The sequence below is a fragment of the Amphiprion ocellaris genome, chromosome 12 (assembly GCF_022539595.1).
Source record: "Amphiprion ocellaris isolate individual 3 ecotype Okinawa chromosome 12, ASM2253959v1, whole genome shotgun sequence".
NCBI lineage: Eukaryota > Metazoa > Chordata > Actinopteri > Pomacentridae > Amphiprion > Amphiprion ocellaris.
This window is the reverse complement of record NC_072777.1, coordinates 35685862-35706044: the sequence shown is the minus strand read 5'-3', so window position 1 is coordinate 35706044 and position 20183 is coordinate 35685862. Positions and strand designations below refer to the sequence as shown.

The window sequence follows — 20183 nt, the reverse complement described above, 5'->3', positions numbered from 1 at the left end:
GCGCTTCTCTTCTGGTCGTTACGGTAGCCGGTGCCGCTCCTCCCCCACCCACCCTCCAGCGCTCTGCCGGTGAAACAGTGTCGGACAGTGGGGGCCATTTGGCGCAGTTCTGAGCTACATCCGTTCACAAAGGGCGTTCAATTTATTTATTTACCGTCGCATTTTGTCGTCAAAGCTTCACAATGAGCTCCATCAACGTGAAAAAGCTGAAAGTGAACGAGCTGAAGGACGAGCTGAAGAAGCGCAATCTGTCGGACAAGGGGCTGAAGGCCGACCTAATGGACCGCCTGCAGGCCGCGCTGGACGAGGAGGCCCTGAGCGGAGACCCGGACACCGCGGCCGACGACGGCTTCGACCAAGCCGCCGACCAAGAGGGCATGGGCGAGGAAGAGGAAGGCCCCATTGAAGAAAGCATGGAGGCCAACGAGGACGAGGGGGAGCCGGAGAACGGGGACGACGGAAACGGCGTTGCCGAGGACGCAGAGATGGGTGAGGGGGAAGAGGAAGGGGACGAGGACGACGAGATGGATCCCATGCTCAAGGGAGATGTAGACGACATGGAGAAAATAGAGGCAGAGGACGGTGAGCCCGGAGACCAGGCTGCTGAGGGTGAGTCGGCCGAGTTGCTCATGAAAATGTGGCTGGGTGGATGGCCTGTGGCTGGGTGTCGGTTTTTTTGCTGTAACGGTAAAGCAGCCGCGGGAGGGAGCGGCTGGGACCGGGCAGATAGGAGCCACATAGCGGCGTCCATGTTGAGCTAGATAGCGTGACCTCACCGCCAGGCTAGCCAGCGTTAGCCACCGCTAGCCCGGCAGCTAACTCGGCCGCAGCGGTCACCACACCGGCTAGCGAGCCATTCGGTCACGTTAAGTCCGCAAACCATCATTTTATCTTTATTATATCAGAACTGAACACCGGTAGCTACAGTTATTAACGTGAACGAGTTGAGGTATGAGCTATTAAATCGGCCTGGGCCGACTTTTCCTTTCGTTTGGTTAGCGCGTTAGCTTGCCAGCTAGCTTCATTTTCTTTGTCTGTGGTGCAGTGCTAACTAGCCCATCAGCCACTTAGCTCCTTCAGAGATTCCCACATTGGCATTTGGCCACGAATGAGATATTTGGGTGGGGATGCGTAAAGGAAAAACCATTTGCTGTGACAACCCACTTAAAATGGCACAAGGAGACAGAGAAATATTTGAAATGGCCACCGCAGTGATGACGCTGTAGTCAGTTTCCGTTTCTGCAGTTAAGGGTGAAGTTAAGGGAAATCTAATCTACAGAACCACACGATGCTCTACGTGTTCTTCTCATTTCAGTTGTGTGACACTTTTAGACATTTAAATCCTGTCTGAAACGTACTTTTAAATGAACGAAACCTTTATTTTGTGACTGGAGTAATAGGAGGTTGGACTACATTAGACCAGTTCCAGATAAAAGAAGCAGTGCAGTCCTTCTTATTGGCACTTTTACCAACAAAAAACGGTTTTGCTGGTGAAAAACCGTGACTGGTTGAATTTATATCCTGTCAAGCTCAAGTCAGATTTCACCCATCTAAGTATAATACTTTAGGGTCTGGATCTGATCCAATGTGGTCCTGAAGCTAAAAATGGCAGGTGAAATCTGCTTGTTTTGCACATTTGCTGGAAGAATAAAGGTTTTATTGATGAAATGTTATATTTTTAGGATGCTTTAGTCTCTGAGGCAACCAACTCCAAGTTCGGTTTATGTAAGTATATCTGTTTTAGGTCTGAACCTGGTCTAACAGATTAAGTTTTTGAGATTCTTTTGTCTCTTTTAGACAGTGCAGTCCAGATTTGACCCATTTAACTGAAGTGGTTTTAGATCTGGACTGGTCTAAAGTAGGCCACATCTACTTTTAAATGAATAAAACCTTTATTTTATGACTGGAGTAATAGGAGATTGTACTACATTAGACCAGTTCCAGATAAAAGAAGCAGTGCAATCCTCCTTATTGGCACTTTTACCAACAGAAAAACGGTTTTGCTGATGAAAATGGTTGAATTTACATCCGGTCAAGCACAATCTATTCCAGATTTTACCCATCTAAGTGTACTGGTTTAAGATCTGGATCTGATCCAATGTGGTCCTGAAGCTAGAAAAGGCAGGTGAGATCTCCCTCTTTTGCACATTTGCTGGAAAAATAAAGGTTTTATTGACTAAATGTTACATTTAAAGAATGTTGTAAACTCTGAGGCGACCTACTCCAGGCTCAGTTCATCTAAGTCCATTAGTACCCATGTTGTTGCATTTTCACAGATTAAGTTTGGGAAAATCTTTTGCCTCTTTTAGACAGTGCAGAGCAGATTTGACCCATTTAACTGAAGTGGTTTTAGATCTTGTTCTACTGTAGTTCAGATGCAGAAAAGCAATAAAATGTTCCCTTTTTTTGTATTGAATAAAGGATTCACAAATTTGAAATCAGGCTTGAAGAGTCGTCAACCTCTCTTGAGACAATCTAGTCTAGATGTGACTAGTCCATGATTAAGAGTTTTAAAACTAGGCCTCATCTAAAAACATCTGTGGAATCTTGCTTTTCTGCATTTTCACAAATGAAATATATTTAAGAACCAGAATATGATCTTTAAAGACTTTATGCACCCTTACAGACAGTCCAATCCAGATTATATCATTTAAACATGGTGGTTTTTTAGATCTAGTCTGGTGTGGTCCAGATGCATAAACAGAGACCCCCTTGGTTGCATTTTCAGGTTAAGTGACTTTTCCTTTAACTTTCCCTTAATAGAGAGCTGCTGATGGAGAGCTAACTTCAGCGTCCTTGTTGCAGCCTCCATTGCTGTCTCGTTAACACACAAATAAATGATAAAATCTTTGGTTTTAGCAAATGGTTTGGCCATCAGTGGGTGTTTGGAGTGACTTGGACCGGGAACGTCTGATCCAGCTAACGGAAAGTTGTGCAGAAGAGACCGGCTTGTCTAGCTAGCACGTGGTTAGCATGTCCGTGGTTTGAATAGCAAGTTTTGTTGGATTAACATAGAAAACATGGATTTACACGATGCGGTAGTCACATAGGTAAGTGTACCAACATACTGGGGAGGGGGGTTAATCCAGGTCTGAGTAGATCTCCCTGCATGACGACAGTAGACTTGCCCTCCTTTAATATAGTAGATGTGTATCTGAACCTCACATTATATTTGAGGCCCTTTATTGCAGGGTTATTGACCCTTTACTTTGCAGAGACTTGTTCTTTCCAGCCCCAGCAGACACTGTTCACGATGTTCATTTGGGCCAGCTGCTATTGTAATGACTACTACCTGGTCTTTTAAGAGCTGTTTTTTATGATTGTATTGTTTTATATTAACTATTAATCATGAGGTGTTGCCTCTTAGAAGCCTTAATTTTAATGATGATTATGGTCGACACAATGTGACTAATGAACGGGCTTTGTGGGCCAGAACCCCACAGCCAGTCCGACCTCTCTCTCTCACAAAAAGGAGCACCTCATTCTATATCTTTGTTCTATTTTCAAAGGGGATGCGGACAAAGACACGAATGCTGATCAGAAGAATAAGAAGGGTGTTAAGAGACGCCGGGAGGAACATGGAAGGGGCTACTTTGAATTTATTGAAGAGAACAAATACAGCTGGTAAGGATGGGACAGAGCAAAATGGCCTTCAGCATCCCTGAAACGCCATCCATAGCTTTGTTGAACTGTATTGGCTTTAAGTGCCAATGCACATAACTAGCAAGCGGAAAAACCCTCATTTTCAAGTATTATACTACTTTATAATTAACATTACTTTCACACACATGCTTTGAGGGTCATCCCTGAGTACTTAAAGAGCCTTACCATTTATCCTTCTTACAGTACCCACTCACATTGTGTCTTTAATGGACTGCATTCTGTAGCAGAAGTGCATCTATCAAGTCTCTATGAATTTTCACATCTGTTCCTCATGCCACTTATTGTTTTGGAAAAGCCCGTTGTGTCCTCAAGGTGAATCAAGGCTGCTCAAATTAAAAAACAAAAAAACAAAAAACAAAACAAGAACCCAAAGGAAAGTAGCAGATGTGCACTGTTGAATGGAGGGCGGGTGGGGGGGGGGGTAGCTGAGAGGCGTGGAAGGAGGGGTCCACTGCTGCAGGGTAGCGCACAAGGACATAGCAACAAAAAAAACAAAAAACAATCCCTACGTCCACGGAGGAGCTCGCTATTGACCGTCCATCGTTTTGCCTCGCAATAGTCTTTTTTTTTTGTTTGTTTTGTTTTTGATTTCACTGGTTGTATGATGTCAAAATGCTATTTCTGTCTCGTGTATCATGTGTACTGTCATGGCGTGAGAGTGCGGACGTGTGCATTTGCAAGGCTCTTCTTCTACCTTTGCGTAGGTGACATCATGCATGGCGTGCACGGATGTTTGAGTGAGTGTGTGTGTGTGTACATGTACCTACTTCCTGGTCAGTGTTTCGTTCTCATTGCGCTGTTGACACGCTGTAAGGATCGACGGGCACAAAGTGGATTCCTTTTTCTTTAGATTTTTTGCTAGAAGTCTGGGACTACTGGTGGGTTTCCCCCCTCATATCTATTTTTTTTTAACCCTCCTATTGTCTTCATTTATGAGCACCAAAAAATATTGTTTCCTTGTCTGGAAAAAAACCCCCAAAAATTCAGCAAAAAAATTCCCCAAATTTCTGAAAATTTGCAAAACCTTCAGGAAGAAAATTTCAATAATTCCTTAAAAGTTCCCCTTAAAAGTTTCATTTTAAAAATAGCCCCCAAATGTGGCAAGAAAATTCTTGTAAATATTTTCAAAAAATGAGTAAAAATCTTCCAAAAAAATCCTAAAAATATCTAAAGTGATTCCATATATATCAGTAAAACTTCTGATATTTTTTTTTAAGAACGTTCACATAAAAATGAACCAAAATACAGCGAAAATTGCTGGATTTTGGTTGATTTTTTTTGTGAATGGACATCAGAAGTTTCACTGAAAATATTTTTTCCCCCCACATTTTCAAACTTTAAAACGGATCAATTTTGACCCGGAGGACGACACGAGGGTTAAGAACCCATTTATTCTCAATTAAAAATACAGTTTTTAACTTCTCCCATTGGTGATTTTTTTCCCCTTTAATTAACTTGTTAAGCTGTAATCTACTCTATGTAGAACCAATGGCCCCTAATAGACTGCCAGCCAGTGTGACCTGCTGGCAGCTACTTTGACCATATGCTCCAGCTCCGGCAGTGTGTGGTCCAGAACCACTAGAAATCTCCCAGCAGCAGCTATTTGTGAAACATTCAGGGCTGTTTTGGAGCAAATATGACAACAGATGTCTTTGGATTTGGGGAGATGTTCAGGCTGAATGGGATCACCAGCTAAATAATTACTCTGCTGCAACATTACTTCAGGTGAAACAGTGCTTAAACGTCATTTAAATATTAACAATAACTGGAATAGCTTCTTGAATTAATCATTAGAGATGTAGGGTTCGTATTCTCCAGCTACAGAGTTGGTAAGTTGCTGTGGCTGTCAGTGACAGCTTGTACTGTAAAGTTGGACAGACATGCAAGTTAGTCGTGACCTTTTCATCTAGAATTCCAGACACATGGGGAGTTAAATATAACTTCACCCATATTGCAGTGACTGACCCCACAAACACACTCATCTGAAAGGGGAGAGGTCTGCTTCCAGTTTATCACTCTGGCTAACGGAGAGCCTTGCATGCTACAGCTAGTGGACGGTGCTTTCTATCTGTATGTTTCACGTTTCAGATTTCGCTGGATGCTGCAAGGTAAGTGTTGTCCTGCTGAGGCCCACAATACAACTGACTATCCAAAAGGTTTGGAGGCACACTTGCCCAGTTCACTGTTTCTATTTTATTTCCCCCTAGTCTGTCTTTCCGCTTCTTTCCCCCTGTATTTTTCAGCAACTGGTACCCAAGGCATCTATTTGTTCCATGCAGCTGCAGCGTCATGTAAGTCCTTTAATTGACTTGTTGGCATCTCTTTTCAGGGCCTCATTTAAGTCTCCTGTGCCCCCATTGGAGGAGGAAGATGAAGAGTTTGACGACACAAAAGTCTGTCTGGATACCTGTAAGTTTTTTAACATCCGTGACCATAACTGGAACCACATTTATTTGATATATGCTCTGACAGAAGCTTACGAGTGTCTTTTTTTGTGCTCCAGACAACTGTGACCTGCACTTTAAAGTGTCACGGGACCGTTACAGCGCCTCGTCTCTCACAATGGAGAGTTTCGCTTACCTTTGGTCTGGAGGCAAAGCCACCTACGGCGTGAGCAAAGGCAAAGCCTGCTTCGAGATGAAGGTATAAGAACTGTACTCGCGTATTCATGTGTTTAACGTAACACAAGTAATATTTAGAATAGAATAGAATGGCTTTATTGTCATCATACATGGAGACATGACAAAAATATAAATAGCTTCCGCTGGATGGTGCGTTAATAACAAGCAATAAGAAATAACGTGTCGACATTAAATAATAAAATCAAATGTACATGTAAAGCAAGATAATATAAAAAATGACAACATATGCAAAGGAGGCCAGATATATACAATATGGGAGGTAAATGAAATGAAATACAAACCAATAAAATAGAATACATATGGTCAGGAAATTGCACGTAAGCAGCAAAAAGTGACACTGCATTCAGGTAGATGGTTTCACTTTTTGCTGCTTATGTGCAGAAGAAGAAAATATCAGAACTTTTACTGATATATATGGAATCACTTTAGGTGTTTTTAGGATTTTTTTTGGAAGATTTTTACTAATTTTTGGAAGAAGAATTTCCTTGCCAAATTTGGGGATTTTTTTAGTAAAACTTTTAAGGGAAACTTTTAGGGAATTATTGGGATTTTCTTCCTGAAGGTTTTGCAAATTTTCAGACATTTGGGGAATTTTTTGCTGAATTTTTGTATTTTTTTCAGACAAGGAAACAATATTTTTTGCTGCCTGTAAATGAGGACAACAGGAGGGTTAAGGTTTAATTTAGACTAGTGAGTTCTGATGTTTAGTTCGTGTGTTTTGCTTTTTGTGCAGATTACAGAGAAGATTCCAGTGAAGCATATTTCCAAGAACATGGAGATTCATGACGTGCAGGTCGGCTGGTCCCTGGCTGCTGGCACCCTGCTCCTCGGTCAGTGCTGTTCTACTCGCTGTAGCTCTGTAGATATTATACTGTCGCCATTCACTATCTCTGGAATGAAGTCACGTCAGCAGTAACTTTCCCTTTACTCCTGGCAGCGTTTCTTTAATGCGCTGCCAGGGCGCTTTGTGATCGGTTACGTCACATGTTGTGTACAGAAAACAGTTGTGACCTTTTTAGCTCATAAGGACTTAAATCTTATTGGCTGTCATTCCTCACAATTTCATACTGATTATTAAATGTTGAATACTGTCGGGTTAAACATTTACTGCATGTTATTCATTAGGTGTCGTAAAAAACATAGACACACTCAGTTTTACTGGGCATTTATTACATGGAGATTACACGCCTTATACCAGGGCTGTCCAACATGCGGCCCGTGGGCCAAAAGCGGTCCTCCAGAGGGTCCGATCCGGTCCTCAAAGTGTAAAAATTCCACAGAAGACATTAACTGCAGATTGTAAATTAGTAAAACTATAAATTTAAAATCATTTCTAGACCATGACAAGTTGTTTGGATCAGAAGTAAAATACTGGATTGTTCATTGTTCTGTCGTCGTTTTGTGTCTCGTTTTTGTAATATTTTGTCTTGTTTTTGTTGTTTTTTGTCTGACTTTTGTCGTTTGTCTCATGCTTTTGTTGTTTTGTGTTTCTTTTTTGTCTTTTTTTTCTCATTTTGTGTTTTACTCTAATTGTTTTGTGTATCATTTGTTTTTTTTGTCTTGCTTGAGTTGTTTGTGTACTTTTTGTTGTTTTGTTTCTCTCTTTGTCATTTTTGTTCTCATTTGATGTAATTTTTTGTCTTGTTCTTGTCATTTGTCCATTTTTTGTCACTTTATAATTTTTTTGCTAATTTTTTTCTCATTTTTTTCGTGCTGTTTGTCATTTTGTGTCTCATTTTTGTAATATTTTGTCTTGTTCTTTTTTTGTCTGACTTTGGCGTTTTGATCCTCCAGTAAATCCTTTATGGTTCAGTTCCAGATGACTAAATGTTGTGTTCCTTTGTAGACACTCTCTGATCTGGAAGTTGTAATGTGGAAATGATGAACTGAGGCTGAATGTTGCTGAAATTTATTTTTCTTGTGAAGTTTCAGTTTGTTCATGATGTTTTATAAAAAAAATAATTCCTTAAATGTGAACATTTCTGCACTAAAGCAAAGGAACCATTAGGAGTTGTGGTTATTTATAGGTCATTCTGCTGTGGTTTTACTGGTCCAGTCCACTGGAGATCAGACTGGGATGAATGTGGAACCTGGACTAAGATGAGTTTGACAGCCCTGCCTCAAACATCTGAATCTGCTGTGATCCTCTGATAGTCTGTCTGAAGATGTCCCTCTAGTGGTTAATAAGCAGCATGGCATGTTCTTATAAAATGACTTCATCGCGTCTGGTCTTATGCCAACGCAGAAGAGTTGCTTATCCAAGTGAAATGTGGTCTTATTTAGAATAATATTATGCTTCTGTTAGCCGTCACAAATGTTCCTGTCGGTTAATGTGCCGTCCTTTTATCGTTTAGGTGAGGAGGAGCATTCCTATGCTTACTCTGGGAAAGGCAAGAAGACCACCAACTGTGTGACGGAGGACTTTGGAGAAACCTTTGAGGAGAACGATGTCATCTGCTGCCTGATTGTGAGACATAATTCTGATCGTATCCTACTAGAAGGAGTGTTTTCCAACAGTCAGATGAACTGTGGGATGTAGATGGAGGAGGATAATCGAATTATTCTCTGAAGCTCCTTCACTTAATGTACATCAGAAAGGGAAGAAACCAAATGAAATATAAACATTAGACAGTTCCTCTATAGAAACACAGAACCATAGCTAGAAGTGAAGAGGACTTTAGTGCAGAATGACTAAGTTTTAATGCCACAAACCACTTCTTTAAAAACACAAAAAGCTGAGTTTCTGCAAAAACAGTTCAGCAGTTCAGTCAGAAAGTTCTTGAAAGTTGTCCCATGTCTGTTAGCAAGGTCGTCATGGCCTCTCATTTGTGCTGAAGTACACAAATTCCTTTGTTTCTTAATTTTTATTTAAAACTGTACTTTGAGCAAACAGTTTATTCTTGGCGAGTTTTTAAAGGAGACGTGGAGAACTGAATGATTTTGATGAAATGTTTTTTTTTTCTCACAGATAAGTTGTTTTGGAGCCATCAGAAAACTGAAAATCTGATTATTTTTTTTTTTTTTAAGTCTAAAACAGGCACAGGCAGCTTTTTAATCATTCATAGGTTAACTTTTACTTTGACACATGGCAGCAAATTGACACCTTTTATTTTTATTAAAATTAATTTCATTTCATTCACCCTGTTTTTTTTATTCCACAAAGACTAACTCTCCATCTTGTGTTCTTTGCTCAGGACTTTGAGGGCGATGAAGTGGAGATGTCCTTCGCCAAGAATGGCGGCGAGCCGGCCGTCGCTTTCCAGATCAGCAAGGACTCCCTGAATGGCCAGGCCCTTTTCCCCCACATCATATGCCACAACTGTGCCGTGGAGTTCAACTTCGGCCAGATGGACACTCCATACTTCCCTCAGCCTCAGGGATACACCTTCCTGCAGCAGATTCCTGTCAGCGACCGAGTCAGAGGCCTGAAGGGGCCCCAGACCAGGGCCGACTGTGAGGTAAAGACAGGATGGAATAGAATGGAGAGCTAAATGTCGGTCTTTTTGAACACAGTAATCTGAGTTCTGTCCTGTTCTGTAGATCATAGTGATGGTTGGTCTGCCAGGCTCTGGAAAGACCACATGGGTGAAGAACCACGTCCAGGAGAACCCTGGGAAGTACTACATCCTGGGCAGCGACACTATCGTGGACAAGATGATGGTGAGCCCTGATCCCACCTCTCTGGTATCTCAGGGAAATATTAATTTCTGTTCCATAATAATTTCATTCATTCTCTCTTAATGCAGATCAACAGCCTGAAACGCCAGTCGAAGGACATCACAAAGCTGACCGCCATCTCCCAGCGAGCACCGCTTTTCCTGGGAAAGTTCATTGAGATCGCTGCCCGCAAAAAGAGGAACTACATCCTGGATCATGTATGATGAATCTGACCATCGTCTGCACAATCAAATGTTAAAACCCAGGGTTTAATTGAGTTTCTTCCTCCTGTCTACAGACCAACCTGTCTGCTCCAGGCCAGAAGAGGAAGATGTGTTTGTTTGCAGGCTTCCAGCGTAAAGCTGTGGTGGTCTGTCCCTCCGACGACGACTACAAGCAGAGAGTCCAGAAGAAGGTTGAGACCGACGGCAAGGAAGTGCCTGAACACGCTGTGCTCAAGATGAAGGGTAAAGAACAAGCTGGGCTTCACACCAATCCTTGGTTTAGCTGTTAGATGCAGTTGTTTCTAGTAGGGATAGACGGATTATCAGCCTAACTGGTTATCATCGCTGAGATTTGGTGGCCAGTAAAAGTGATAAAACAGCAATTTATCACACATGAACGCCCTAATTTAATCACTCCTATTTCTATTTTACATCCTTAGTTATTAATGAAGAGGTCTAGTTATGAATGACAGCTTCTCTACTATCATATGCTGTTAAAACATTACATTCTCTGCCTTTCTGGATTCCCAACAGCTGCCATCGGCCCTGAAAAACCCATATCAGTCGATCCGTAATCTGCTTTGATTGCTGATTCTGTTTTGTTTTCCTACTGTTGCAGGCTTCTACTCTCTGCCTGAGGAGGGCGAGAGCTTCAACGAGGTCATCTACGCTCAGATGCAGAAGGAGGAGGCGGCCAAGCTGCTGGAGCAGTACAAAGAGGAGAGCAAGACGGCTCTTCCTGCTGAGAAGAAGCCCAACCAGGGCAGCACGACGCCCAAGAGAGGCGGAGGCCTGCGAGGCGGCGGCCGGGGAGGAAAGAACCAGTTTGGCCGTGGTGGTGGACCTGGACAGAGAGGAGGTGGACGTGGAGGCTTCCAGAACAGAGGCAACTTCAGAGGAGGTCTGATGGTTCTACTAGCAGCACATACAGCTCATTATGCTGCTAAGAGCCTTTAATTCTACCCTCTTCTCTGATCTGTCTGCAGCTCCTGGACCTCGCGGTGGCTTCAACCGCCCTCCTCGTGGATTCCTGCCCCCTCCAGCCTTCAGAGGAGGATTCCCCCAGCGTGGAAACTTCAACCGGGGCGGCCCCATCCCCAGCCTGGGCGGCTCCCCCAGGGGCAGACCGATGAGGGGCTACATGGGACCCAGAGGAGCACCCATGAACAGAGGCGGTCCAATGAACAGAGGGAACATGAGCAGAGGAGGCGGAGCCAGCATGAACCGTGGTGGAAACAGGGGCCACCCCGGCCAGGTGGGTTTAGTTCTCATACTTGATGCCTCCAGGCTGTAGCTCTGACAACAGATTTAAAACCTGGTGGAGAACACGTGAACATGACTGAGGGCTGCTAAAGGTCGTCTGATCTTCTGTATCTACAGTTTCAGCAGAGAGGTGGAGGCCGTGGCAATTTCGGAAACAAGAATGGAAACTTTGGTAACAACAGGAACAGCGGCAACTTTGGCAACAGGAACGGCATGGACAAGGCCCAGGCCTTCAACCAGAGCTGGCAACAAGGGGTCAGTACTTCTGAAGACTCATTAGGTGAAATAAAATCTGATTTAACTTGAATTTCTGGATTAAACTCTGCAGTAAATATTCAGGTTCTTAATACTAACATGTCTCCTTTCAGACTAGTGGAGAGAAAACATCCAAAATACACATTTGAGTGTTTGTTTTGCTATATTTCAGTTATGATCCATATTTTAAGGGATTGTTTTCTCAAATATTTCCTGTTAACATTCAGGCCTCCAGAATAACTTTTTCACCTCCCAACTGGTCACAGGCAGAACACGTCACTTATGGACAGACACACAATTTACAAATGTTCCCTAAACGCCCCACATTACAGCAGCCGCTGATTGGTGGCCGTAGTGCTCAGGCAGGTGTGTGACCAAAAATAATTTCTGAAGAGTTAAACTAGGGCGTTCTAATGTTAGATTCATCCCAGATGAAACGGAGTGATTGTTTTCTACATGCGTGTAGTTGCTCTCCACACTTCACAAGAAGACCGCATTTTAAAGCATAAATACCACTGTACACCAAAGTTATAAAGTACTACTTCCCACCACTCTGACTGAAACCTAAAAACCTTTGACTCTAAATGTGGAACTCTTTCTAGCATTTTTGAACAAAATTTCACAAAATGTTTAATACAAAAAAAAATAATCCTACTTTTAGCGACTTTTAGTTGACCTTGTAGTGTTTCCCTGAACTCCCCTGATGGTGAATGATCTAAAGTCTTGTAAATTGTGGAACATGTTTTCAGTGTAAAGTCTTGTAAATTGTGGAACATGTTTTCAGTGTAAAGTCTTGTAAATTGTGGAACATGTTTTCAGTGTAAAGTCTTGTAAATTGTGGAACATGTTTTCAGTGTAAAGTCTTGTAAATTGTGGAACATGTTCTCGGTGTAAAGTCTTGCTTGTCTGTTCTGTACAGTTCTGGAACCAGAAGCTGTGGAGCCAGCAGTACCAGCCTGGATATTACTAACACTCTTGTTCTAATGGACTGGTGGCGACTCTGAGATCCACCGCTAGCCACGGAACATCCCCTCTGTTTGAGTTTTTTTTTTTTTTTTTTAATTTTCTTAGAACCCACTTTTAATAACCTGAAACCCACCAACCCAGACTAAAGCAACGTGGATCGACATTCCATCAGAGGAGAGCAGGAGTAAAGGAAGCTTTATATAATCTCTATTCACCTGTACAGTGTGGGTTCAGCTCCGTTCAATCATCTGTTTATTTCCTTTCTATTTGTTGTATATTTCATTCTCTCTTTCCACCTCATCCACTTTTAAATGACATGCTTTTAAAGGAGAAAAGATCTATTTGTGATATCAGGAAGCAGTCAGGCAGATGTTAAGGTTTTCTTTTCAGGGTTGTGCATTTTATCTGTGCTGTGATTTTTATTTTTTTTTTTTGCTTTTTTTATTACAAATTGTAAATACATTTTTTTTTGTGCTTAGTTTGTATGAGAAGTTTAAGAAACCCTGATGATTGAAAGGAACTCTGGCTTCTGGGCCGGATGATAGCTGATCATGTTGTTAGACTGTCCGTAGAGTCCAGCAGTTAGCCTGAAGCAGCAGATTAATTCCGGCAAGTTTCTGTCTTTTGTTGCCACTATTGATCCTGTAACCTAAACTCCATAGACCTACAATAAACGACTCGTTGGCTTTTTTACATTCTTTCTGGTTTATGACTTTTGATTCAGTTCAAAGGTGTGTAACAGACCTTTGAAAGGGCGACGGCCCGGTTTGCTACTTCAAACCGTACGGACTTCAGCCTGGCTACGAGCTCCACTAGTGTTCCTCTCGACTGTCTTGTCTCTATGTCATTTCTAGTCCTCTAGCTACTCCACTGTACATTGCTTTGAGAAAGTATTTTGGCCAAGCCATTTTAAGGATAGAAATAAGCCATTTTTAGTACTGCATTATGCCTTTTTAATCCATGTATGTTTAATTTATGCTGAGTTTGGGGCACTGATGACGCTTGATTCTCAGGAGGAAGTATGTTTTCTAGATTGTCTATCAACGGTTCCTTTAGTGCAGTAGACTTCTGAGAAACGCCGAGCACTGATCAGTACACCCAGTGTCAGTTTGATGGATTAGTTTTTTTTTTTAGATTTGACACCACTTTTTCAGTTTCTGACGAGTTCAGCACAAAGGCGGGGTAGCTTCTCTTCACCAGCAAACCTAAAGGGCTACACGGCATCGCGACACTTCCACCAACCGCTCATTCAAACCTTCTCAAACTCTGTGGCTTTCCAGCTCTGACGCCGTCGTTCCTTTAGAAGCTCTGTAGAGTTGGTGTTGGTGACTGTGTGGCCCGACAATAACGGCAGCTCCCCATTCAAACGGCCCATAATGTCTACGGAAAACAAACGTTTCCACTACGACTCTGCTGGTGTGTCCGTGTTTTTATTTCTTACATGCCCAATAAACATGTAAATACTTACCACTAATTCAACCATGCACGAGTTTCCATGAATTAATTGAGTAATAAATGTGTTGTGATTAAGGAAGTATCGGTTTGCCCGCATACTGCTGTGTGATGAACTGTCGATTCTATTTATTGTCTGGAGAGTCTGTGCCCTCCTTTTTTATTGTTCTGGATACATAAATCTAACTGAATGCAAGCTTTGGGTTTACAGTATAATCTATAATACAACAGACACTATATTTTTATCGCTTTGTGTTGCAGGTTGTATATCAGGTCTTTTATTATTAAACCAACAGCGCAAAAGCTTTGAGACATTTTCAGATTTGTTGTCTTTTCTATCTGACGGTTTTTAATATTTGTGTTAAGAAAATTGGGATTGTATTTTTTTTTTTTTTTTATTTGTCTCTATTAAAGTTAACGAAGTTGATATACAGTGGAGTTGTGATTTGTTGCAATGCCTGTATGAGTTTTTAAGTGTTTCATTGCCATTATTCAGTTGATTTAATGTGACTTTTTTTTGGTCATAATATCATTTTATGAACGTTTTTCCAAGTATTGCATCAGAAAAAGTTGATAGAAATGGCAGCATTTTAAAGAAAATTCTTCAGTTTTGCAAGAAAATGTGACTTTCTCAAGAAAAGAGTTGATGCACATGATGAGATTTGAAAACAACCTTCTGAAAAACCTCTGACAAGTTAGAAATTGTTTTAATTCAACAGAATTTAGACAGAAACTCAACTATTTTCAAACTGATCTCTACCAAAGTTTCAGTCCTTTCCCGGCTGCTTTTGGTCCTGCTAGACGACAAATGTCATAAAAAGTTTGCAAATTGTTTTAATCCAGGATTTCACTGGTTTTCAGTCATTTTGCCTTCCAAGGTCTGCTGCAGGAAATTGTCTCCACAGAATGATGCCGCCAGCACCATGCTCGTGATTGTTATGATTTACCAAACCAAATGTTTACCAAAAAGTTGGTCTCAGAAGAACCAATAACCGCCCGATTTAAGATTCCTCAAAAAAGTTTGCTACTTTTACTACATTTAAAGCCAACAAAGGGTTGATTCTACTGAATTTGACGACACCTGGTGACATTTGTGTTCATTACCAAAACTAGGGATGTCCGATATCGGCTTTTTTGCCGATAGCCGATATGCCGATATCGTCCCACTCTCAATTTCCGATTCCGATATCAACTGATACCGATAACTGTGGGCTATTTAACTAATTCTGCTGTGGTGGAATTAACACGTCAGGCCTCATTTTATTGTGATGCCCCATTGGATGCCTTCTCAGATGCAACAAGGCTTTCAGATGGAAACATTGTAAAATAAGAAAACTACTTCAACTGAAGTCAAAACGAACAGAAATGAAGTTCAACTTGTTGAAAATAACATCCAAAACAGCTGGACATGTAAAGATACAACTAGGTGATACAGTTACAGCTTTGCTAAGCTAATTTGAAGCAGAATTCTTTGGCTTGAAGTCAGTTTAAAGTGCTAGCTAACATTAGCCACTAGCCTGCTAAGTAGCTAATGCTTGCTAGTTTCATCTACTAACTTGGCAGAAATAATGTCAGGTAGACGTTTGGGAGTAAATTTCGTATAAAAGTACACAACATGAAAAAAATCTCATCATAGTTTCTTACATGATCTAAATTAGTAATAACATTAAAATCCTTTAAGCTCAGTTGAAATGATTAATGCATCCAGTAGCATTAGCCTTGTTAGCTCGAAAAAATGACATTTATTTTTCTTTAATTGTCTCAAACAACAGTTGACACTCTCCCTCCCTCTATGAGTCGGTAAATGCCGGTGAAATCCAGGCATCTTTTTTTATCTGTTTTCATGATAGGCAAAAAAAAAACGATAACGATATTGACCGATATTACATTTTTATGCCAATATCGGGCCGATAACATCCCCAATTGAAACATATCTTAAATAACTAGATCTAATACGGCACATGGTGATAGAACAGACATGCAGAGTTACTGAAATATTGCATTTGCTCTGTCACAGCTTAAAGTGTTTATAGAAATAGAGCCGAAACATCTGGTTAATTAACCAAAAATCTGCACATTTGGTGCAACAAACCAAACAATGAACCACTTCAGAAAGTAATCAGATTAATCCATGATGAAAATAGTCATTAGCTGAAGCCTGATTTGTAAAAACACTCATTATTATTAATGATGTAGTAATGATGTAACTTGTAACAGTAGAAGACTCACTTTTTTTTTTTGCAGTGCAAAAAAAGTATCGTGTTTCTATCTATCTATCTATCTATCTATCTATCTATCTATCTATCTATCTATCTATCTATCCTTTCAGTAGTTGAACTGCATTTTCTAAACCAAACTTACAAACTTTTGCTGAACTTCTGCTTGTAGTGGAGCATCTTTACAGCGTTTTATTACTAAAGTTGAGCATCTGAATCCTTCCTTCACTCCTGTATTTCTGTCTCTTTGCATCACTACCTGCATTTCCTCTTTTCACCGCTGCATGATGGGAATTCACGTCCCTCCCAGACAGACAGCTGCTGGTCTTTGGTACGTTTACCTTCATCTGCAGCATATTAGCGACCGACGAGACCCCCCACTCAGACAGCAAACAGGGCGTTAGGTATGGGCTCTGATTACCGGCCTAAGCCTGATGTAAACGCATGGAGAGCTCGGCTTAATGTGAATCCACTTCATGTTTCTCTGTAGGCGCCGTGTAGCTCCTTCCCACTGCAAATAAAGCATGACAGCAGGTTTGGCCCTCCACAGCGTAACAAGCGTTGTCAGTCATTAGGCAAATTATTTACTCGGCTTTGCAATTTCCTATAAGTGCAAACACAAGGTGAAAGACACGGGCAGCTGTATGGATGCATCTGAATGTGGTCATGAATGTGAATGGAGGCAGACAGAAGCAGCAGGGAGGGGCAGCAGCTTTACGTCAAACTAAACAGTTTATTTTCCAAACATAAACTCATTCATTTTATGTACAGCAGTAAAACTCAGAATCTGAATGACGTCAGCAGCACGGCTCACACAAATCCAAATTAAAAAAATATCAGAATTTACAAACTATATAGAAGTGCTTGTGGAGGGAGGTGGAGTTTAGTGGCAGCAGAACGTCTCCCAGTAGATTTAAATATAAAGTACTAGACGTGTTGTTCAAAACCCTTAAATATATCAACACCCAAATGAAAAAAACACCATAACCTTCCTATAACTCTGTGATTACAGGACAACTACAGCTGCTTCCCTTGACTTCATACTATGGAGACGTTGTCCAATGTGCACGCACACCTCTCCACTATCATGTTGGGGAACTCAGCCACCTCGATCTCGGTGTAGTCTCCCTTCTTCACCAGGTACATGATGGGCAGCGGTGCACTTTCGGACACCGTGCAGCGCCGCTCTCCGTAGCCGTAGTTGCGTTTCGGCTGCTTGCAACCTCCGGTGCACCTGAAGGCCTGGTAACCTGCTGGCTCAATGATCCAGTACTGAGTCCAGGTGAGCGAGCGAAAGTTGATGAAGTACTGTTCTCTGCAGCAGGTGTCTTTGTTCTGGTGGACGTCGCAGTCTCCACGAGAGCTGAGGAAAAAATGATGAGGAGAATTCAGTGACTAAAGATTATATAGTCAAGTCAGAGCTCAAAGGTGCAAGTTTGGCTGCCAGAAAGCAGTTTGGACAAAGAAACAAAGGGATGGCACTGAGGGATGGGGTGGCCTTATGAAGATCTAAGGGGCCCTGAATCACTTAGCTGCACCCTTGCTTGCATTACAGTTGTACTTTATAAGCATTTATTTGTCTTTTTAGTTGGTAAAAACACCCAAACAGAGCACACAAGCAGGTTGTTTTCTAGTGTCTGCCACTAATTTGCTGCTAATTTATGAGCAAACTAACGCCCCTGTGCCACTCTCAGGTAAAAAGCAAGAAGAGGGCTAATTGTCACGCTGATACAATATCCTGTATATCAAAAGTTCGCGCCCTTACCCGTACTCTTCGAGGTTGAGTGTGTAGAGGATGAGCTCGGGCTTCCCCAAGGTGTTGTCCGTCTGCTCCTGGGTGGTAAAGCGGACACTCTTGGCCATCTCTGCCGCGTAGCTGCCGGGTCTCTCGCCCTCGATCCACACCTCCAGGTGCATAGGTGTCTTCTGCTGCGTCTTGGACCAATAGTGCACCGCCTGGGTGACATCAAAGCTCTTCCAGCCCGTTTCGTGAATGGGGATCAACCTGTGAACATGATGAGGACGATTAATTAAAACCCGATCTTTCCAGGAGACCAACACAGATGAGTTATAATTAAGGTGACCCACTGCGTTCACGGTAATGTGACTGAAATGATCTCTTACCGGGAGTCTATCAGCGACGTCCGGTTGGATCCGTTGGGCAGCACCTCCACCCAGTAGATGCTCACCCTGGCGTTGTTCACGGGCCGGTGGTGCCTCCTCTCCATGGTGAAGCGTTTGGTGTAGGAAGCGCGCTGGTAGAGCTTCAGCTCCGCCATGGTCACCTCGCTGTTATCCGGGATCCTCGCCTCCATGTCGAACACCATGCGATGCCGGGTGGCATCAGAGTACACATACTCTCCAGAAATATCTAAACACAAAACATTTCAACAATTTTAGTCCGTTTTTGTTTTAAAATAGTGTAAAATAGCGATTTGATGAATCTACTTTGGTGCGTAAAAGTGTCTTTACGCACCAAGCGTCACAATTACGCACGGGACTGACTGCTAGGTTCAGCTATTACCTGTGTCAAAACTGTTTTCAAACTATTTTATGTAGTTTGCGTGTTATATTTTGTTAAACATTGGATGGATTTTTACCTGCATTGCCAGGGATTCCTCTCAGGATGCCCGCCAAACTGGGTAAGGATCTGCGCCTTCTGCTGTGGTGCATCTTCAGCATGGACAAGTACTTATTCTTGATATGCGCCGGAATAACCAGATTCTCCAAATCCCTCTTATGGATCTTTGGAACTTCCTCCAACCCCAGTTTCTGCAGCAGTGCGTCCTTCATATCCTCATGCGTAAAAGCTTTGGCCACTCCGAAGAGAACGGTGCCCAGGAGATAAGCGCGGAGGAAATCCATGAGGAGAAGCTTCAGCGTGGCAAACAGCAGGACGGTAGCACAGGTCACCCTACATACACAGAGTCCCCCCCGACTCTCCTCCGGCCTCTTATATTGCTGCGACCCTCCCAGTCGTTCGCACTTTGTCGATGGGGGCAGGGACCCTTATCAGAACAAAGGTGCGACAATAGACCTATAGCCCCATCCTGAGCAGGATATCTAAGTGGCCATACTTCAAACAGCAGCAGTTAGACTCGAGTGTCATCTGTATTATAATTTCTCCATAGTTACACTAAAAGTATGTTTGATGTGTTCTGGAATGTATCTGATGCCAGAATCAAGATCAAAGTACAGGTGATTATTCTAAGGGCAAAAAGGGCAAAATTGAATGCTTCAGTCTCTTTAAATGTTCTGATTTTCCTCTCAATATTTTCTGTAAATTAGATGTTTGGGTTATTGGTCATACAGAGTAAGAACTGGGCTGGTGACACTTTGACCTTTGAGACTTTTTTCTGAATTTTTACAAAACAAGGAAACAACTGGATGCATAATAATGATAAAAACTGCAGGGTTGGTTTATCTTGATATGGGAAACATGAAACAGTATATGTATAATCATATTTACTTCATGCATATTATGTTTGGATGATGGAAACAACGGAAACTCCTTTGAATCTCTTTTAGGAGTTTTCCTACCCTTAAAAAGAACACGGGTTGAAGGATTATTTGATTTTTTGGCAGAAATTTAGCACATTTAATGTAAATAAGTAGCATTACCAACTGAAATCATTTTTGTGAGACTTTCAGTTAAATCAGAAACCAGTGATTGATGCGATTTAAGTGTTTATTTGATGGAGCTGAACACATTTCTAGTGCTTCGTTTCTTTATCTTGACACTTCAATTTGTCCTGAATTAGACCTCTTTCCTGCTGCACGTGTCCCAGACAGACATCTCTTGACCCTGTGAACCTGAAGAGGCCTCTCCTTGTCTACTCCCTCCC

At 41.9% G+C, this 20183-nt stretch overlaps 2 protein-coding genes across 2 annotated transcripts; one reads left to right on the top strand and one right to left on the bottom strand.

Moving 5' to 3' along the window:
• Positions 1 to 58: 58 nt before the first annotated feature.
• Positions 59 to 14549, top strand: hnrnpub (heterogeneous nuclear ribonucleoprotein Ub). The gene is made up of 14 exons (XM_023266000.3): positions 59 to 609; positions 3510 to 3624; positions 5993 to 6072; positions 6167 to 6306; positions 7039 to 7135; positions 8660 to 8772; positions 9500 to 9763; positions 9846 to 9965; positions 10052 to 10180; positions 10261 to 10429; positions 10806 to 11087; positions 11173 to 11441; positions 11567 to 11704; positions 12624 to 14549. Exons 1-14 carry the CDS (start codon positions 183 to 185, stop codon positions 12672 to 12674), a joined length of 2394 nt encoding a protein of 797 aa, XP_023121768.1. The 5' UTR covers positions 59 to 182; the 3' UTR covers positions 12675 to 14549.
• A 2821-nt stretch (positions 14550 to 17370) lies between these two features.
• Positions 17371 to 19203, bottom strand: lft1 (lefty1). Its single transcript, XM_023266008.2, has 4 exons — positions 18939 to 19203; positions 18463 to 18709; positions 18104 to 18343; positions 17371 to 17701 (listed from the first exon to the last, which is right to left on the bottom strand). The coding sequence occupies exons 1-4, from the start codon at positions 19201 to 19203 to the stop codon at positions 17377 to 17379; spliced, it is 1077 nt and encodes a 358-aa protein (XP_023121776.1). The 3' UTR covers positions 17371 to 17376.
• Positions 19204 to 20183: the final 980 nt, after the last annotated feature.